The 4845-nt window shown below is 29.9% G+C and overlaps 3 protein-coding genes across 3 annotated transcripts, besides 2 other annotated features; all 3 read right to left on the reverse strand.

Annotated features, from left to right (window-relative positions):
* Positions 1-654: 654 nt before the first annotated feature.
* TVAGG3_0092910 (uncharacterized protein) lies at positions 655-1248 on the reverse strand (the record flags this gene model as incomplete). Its single annotated transcript, XM_001292701.1, has 1 exon — positions 655-1248. One exon carries the CDS (start codon positions 1246-1248, stop codon positions 655-657), a length of 594 nt encoding a protein of 197 aa, XP_001292702.1.
* Positions 1249-1508: 260 nt separating this feature from the next.
* Positions 1509-1577: a mobile genetic element.
* A 553-nt stretch (positions 1578-2130) lies between these two features.
* Positions 2131-2583, reverse strand: TVAGG3_0092930 (ribonuclease H-like family; the record flags this gene model as incomplete). Its single annotated transcript, XM_051222497.1, has 1 exon — positions 2131-2583. The coding sequence occupies one exon, from the start codon at positions 2581-2583 to the stop codon at positions 2131-2133; it is 453 nt and encodes a 150-aa protein (XP_051107483.1).
* A 1615-nt stretch (positions 2584-4198) lies between these two features.
* TVAGG3_0092940 (flavodoxin-like fold) lies at positions 4199-4420 on the reverse strand (the record flags this gene model as incomplete). The annotated part of the gene is made up of 1 exon (XM_001303284.1): positions 4199-4420. One exon carries the CDS (start codon positions 4418-4420, stop codon positions 4199-4201), a length of 222 nt encoding a protein of 73 aa, XP_001303285.1.
* Positions 4421-4766: 346 nt separating this feature from the next.
* Positions 4767-4845: part of a mobile genetic element that runs on past the window's edge.

A 4845-nucleotide genomic window follows, 5' to 3' on the forward strand; every position in this document is an offset into this window, starting at 1 on the left:
GCAATTCTTCTTGCGACCAAAGATTTGAATAAAAGTTCAAAAAATAAGATAGCTTAAAAAATAATGTACGGTAGTGTTTACTAATAGATGAATAGTATATAAATTCTATTAAAATGGATTTGATCCAAAAAAATATATAAATTTGATCATAAATAAAATTGTTTAGTAGTCATTTAAAATGATGTAATTATTCAAATTTTGCTAAGACCCATTCGTATTTGATATATAACTCCCATTTTTGCATTTCTGGCTCGTACCAAAATTTTGAAACTTCGAATAATTCGTTAGGAGTGTAATTACTATTCGTTTTTGGATTAATATCGAGAGATAAATGTGGTGTATTGTTGTATTTTTCAATGAACTGCTGAACTGAGTCCTTGATTTGTTGAATATCATCCAACTCGTCTGGCAAAAACTTTTCTAAGCATGGCCACAGGCGCTCCACCTTGCCGTTCTGTCTTAGCATATACGGCAAGGTGTGCTTCCAAACTATTCCGTTTTCCTGCATAACCTGGCCGAATTCACCGCGGTTTTCACCGCCATTATCGGTCCAGATGCAGCAAGGAATAAACTCCTCTAAAAGTTTTCTTAAAACCTTCGCTGTTGAGTTGGAAGACTTGTTTTTCAATAATTTAGTTTTGAGAACTTTACGTGTCATATCATCCAATATGGCAAAAATGGAAAAGAAACATTACCGTGAAGGTAATGAATATCGCAGTGCCATATCAAATTCTTTGATATGGCACGATATTTGGTAGGTGGATCTGCTGGTTTGTAATCTCTTTTTGAAGATAAACCTGATTCCATCATAAATTTTTCCACTTGATGATGCTTTATTTTTTGTAAATTGTCAAAAATTTGATCTTTTGTCAAATCTTCTATATTTTCAAATTCTTTTGCAATTTTTTCTTTTTCTTTCTCACAATCGGGATTGTGAGCAATATTTTGAAACCTTTTAATCAATAAATAAGCTTTTGAAATTCCTCCTTTATATTGTGAAACACAAGAATTAATTAATTGTTTTTGCTCAAATGTTGGTGGATTTGGTTTTCTGCCGCGACTAACTTTTGGTAATTCGATTTCTTGAAGTTGAAATGCTCTTCTTATTGTATTTTCGGCAACATTCAATTTAATTTTACCATTTTCCAATTCAACTTCCTTTCCCACACTTTTGTAAGATTCGCCTTCTTCTATTCTTCTTTTAGCTTCAAATAGCCATTCTCTGCTTATAGATTTGGCAGTAGTCATAAAAGTGGTCTTTCTTTTGTGATAAGATTCAAATTTGAATGTGGATGATAAATAAAAATAAAAAATAATTGTTATAATTTTGTTTCGTACCGAAATGGCTAACAAAAAAGTGACAGAAAACCTTAAATTGTGCGGCAATTTTAATTAAAAAAATAAACATGAATTTTTGTGATTGATATTATGCATTTTATTTATATTATATAAGATTTAAATTTAGGGGAAAAATTGAAAAAAAATAAGATTGGAAGTCTTTAGGTAAGAAGGAAAAGGCAAGAGGTATATAGGTACACTATATATCTCTTGCCCTTTCATTCTAAGTAGAAATGGGAATTGCAGGCTATGAGGCACTGATATATAATCAGTACCTCATAGCCTACAATTTCCCTTATTAGACTTCCAAACTTTGAGTTAACGTCTTGACATTAACTCAAAGTTTGGAAAACTTCACGTAAGAATCAATCGTCAAAAACCTCGATTGCAGTTATATTCATTGTGTTAAATTTGATTTATTTTGAAATTTTTATAAATTAAATTTTATATAACATAAAGCGTTATGAATTAGTATTTCCATATGAATTTTATCTCGAAAATAGTAATTCTGTACAGTTATATTTCGGTTAATTTTGGAAATTTCTAGGAATAGTTTAAGATAGTATGATTATTTGTTTTTTTTGGACCTGAAAATCCCATAGTATCATTTTTTTGGCTCCAGTAATTTAAACTCTTGTTCGCGCGAATCTTTGTAGTTTGCATCAAATTTTGAATTTAAAAACAAGAAAAATAGTGAAATAAAGTAAAGAAAATCGAGGTTTTTATTCGTAAATAATTGGCTTTTGATTACGTATGGCTCTAAAATGAAGATTTTGTTTTGGAATTTTATCATTATTCTTTTGTCGTGAAATTTTCTATGCTTTCTTTGAGGCTGATGACCTGGCCATCAACCTCCCAATATGCTTCTTGATTTTGATCGAGGTACCAATGTAAATCTTTTTCATGATCTTCAAAATCTGTTGGAGTAAAGTGTACGCCTGTGATTGGATTAATCGGCAGGCTCGCGTGAGGCATATTATTGTAAAAATGTATTACTTTTGGAATATCTTCATTACATCTGCAATTTTTTTCTGCATTGGGCCACCACTTTTCTATCTTTCCATTAGCCTGTGGATTTCCAGGCTTAATGAAAATTTGTGTAATTGAGTGTTTTTTGCAAAGTTTCGAGAATTCTCCGAAATTCTCTTTCCCGTTATCCGTCCAAATCGCGTAAGGATAACCGGGAATCGTTTGTAAAGCTCTTTCAAGTATTATAGCTGTATTATGAGCCGTTTTTTCTTTCATGAGCTGATAATCAATAATTTTTCGAGAACGATCGTCGATTATGGCATATAAATATTGGCCTATCGTTCCATGCCAGTAATGAATATCGGCGTGCCATATTTCATGGCACTTTGTTGCAATGTAATTTCGAGGTTTGTATTTTTGTTCTGTAATTTCTTGATTTTCAGGAGGTTCCTTGATGAGGGCCTCATAAATTTTCCTTCCCATTCTGTAAGACGGAGGTGGAAATGGTTTTTCGATGTAATTAGCTGAAATTAAAGATTCTTCGACAGAATTTGTTTTTAAAACTGGACCATATGATTTCGGGACTTCAGTAACTAAAGAAATTCTATCAGTTTCTTTAAGCCAGTTACCAGAAGTAAAAAGGTTTGCATTTTGGAAGTTTTCTTTGATTTGCTGAAATTCTTGAGGGTGACTCTCAATTTTTGTAAGGTCTGTTTGAATTTTCTGTATTATTTTGTTGATTCCAGTATTCGGCATTTGATCTTTGAAATTACAAAATGCTTGAGCAGCATCCAAATCGATTTCTTCTGGTTTTCTTCCTTTTGGAGGATGATAAGGAATTGGCGCACGTAATTTTACTGCTTTTCGAAATGTGTTTTCAGAAATTTTTGAATATATAACTCTGCCTTCATGATTTATTTTAGCTTTCGCGCAAATATCAGTTAACTTAACTCCATTATTTGATTTTGTGATGGCTTCACAAAGCCAATCAATATCAATCTCTTCTGGAGAATGTCTTCTCATCTAGAATATTTTCAATACTTTACATACAAACATTTTTATTTCTAAAAAACTTTTTAATTTTTTCTAGGATATATGAATGAAAATAGTTAGAACAAGATTTTGAAGCTCAAAACATTAAAAATTATTAAAGATTTGTATAATATGATTAAAAATGGGAAATAATATGAGGCAATATAAAGGAATATGAATATTAAATAAATATATCTAAATAGAAAGAATCAGAAAAATCAAATTATTGGCGCCAAAAATGTCACCTTTTTGGTGAGCCATTTCGGTATGAGATAATAATTGTTATAATTGAAATGAAGAAGTAATTTAAAACGATTTTATTTATGATCAAATTGTATATATTTTTTGGATCAAATCCATTTTAATAGAATTTATATACTATTCATCTATTAGTAAACACTACCGTATATTATTTTTTAAGCTATCTTATTTTTTGAAATTTTATTCAAATCTTTGGTCGCAAGAAGAATTGCATGATAAATAAAAACATTTAATCAAAGTCAATTTTATTTTTCATATTCAAATGGACTGAGTGTTAACATTTAACATTTTTTGCTAATTGTCGTCAAAAATTAGGCGTAAAGCAAAAATTGATATTTCATATGGTTTTGAATAGTTCACGGAAACGTTCTGGGAAAGAGTCATAGTAAATGTAGTCAGACATGTCTTTGTAATGAAATAAAAAATTAAAAAAAATAAAAATAAGGTTATTTTTTATTTAGTGAGGACGGTAGTGAAGTCGTTAGTGAAGTCGTTAATGAAGTCGTTAGTGAAGTCATTAGTGAAGTCATTAATGAAGTCAATAGTGAAGTCGTTTATGTGTCAGATGGTTTTGTAAATATTTAGGGTTAAGTTGGTGTTATGGTTGTGTTGTAAAATATACGTTACTGGTTTCGTAAAGTGTCAAAACCGCTAAGTGGTGTACGGAGGCGCGCAGTCCCTCAGTACGCAACTTAGGTATATTAATTTTTAGATCTTGAATGGATGGAATTAATGGCCAGTCCATAGGATCACTCAATGGAATTTTGAAATCAATTGGATTTTGAGGTGGAGCATCAATATATTTCAGTAATAAAGACATTTATGAATTAGAAAAGTGACAAATAATAAATCACCATAAATAATATAAATTCAACAATATATATGATGCAATATCTATTATATAAAACATTCTGTGAATTAAAAATTTAATTTTTTTTCATGAATCATTTGTAAATAATATTTTTGCTACAGTTTTTCAGGAGATATTAAAAAATCATGACGATATTTGTTTGACATTATTGATGTTTCAATGATAAAAATAATAAATGGTGATTAATATTATGTTTCTAAAGAATATAAGAGACAACAGAAATAGAAATATGTTAGAAACTTAAAAATATATGTATACATAATAGCTTATGTTATCATAGCTAAATATCATTTAAGGGTGCACACGAGAGGATCATGTAAACTTCAGAATTTAGAACCTTATTTTTAGGCATTATCTTGGCTACCTATTTAGGC

This window comes from Trichomonas vaginalis, chromosome IV (genome assembly GCF_026262505.1).
Source record: "Trichomonas vaginalis G3 chromosome IV, whole genome shotgun sequence".
NCBI classification, from domain to species: domain Eukaryota; phylum Parabasalia; order Trichomonadida; family Trichomonadidae; genus Trichomonas; species Trichomonas vaginalis.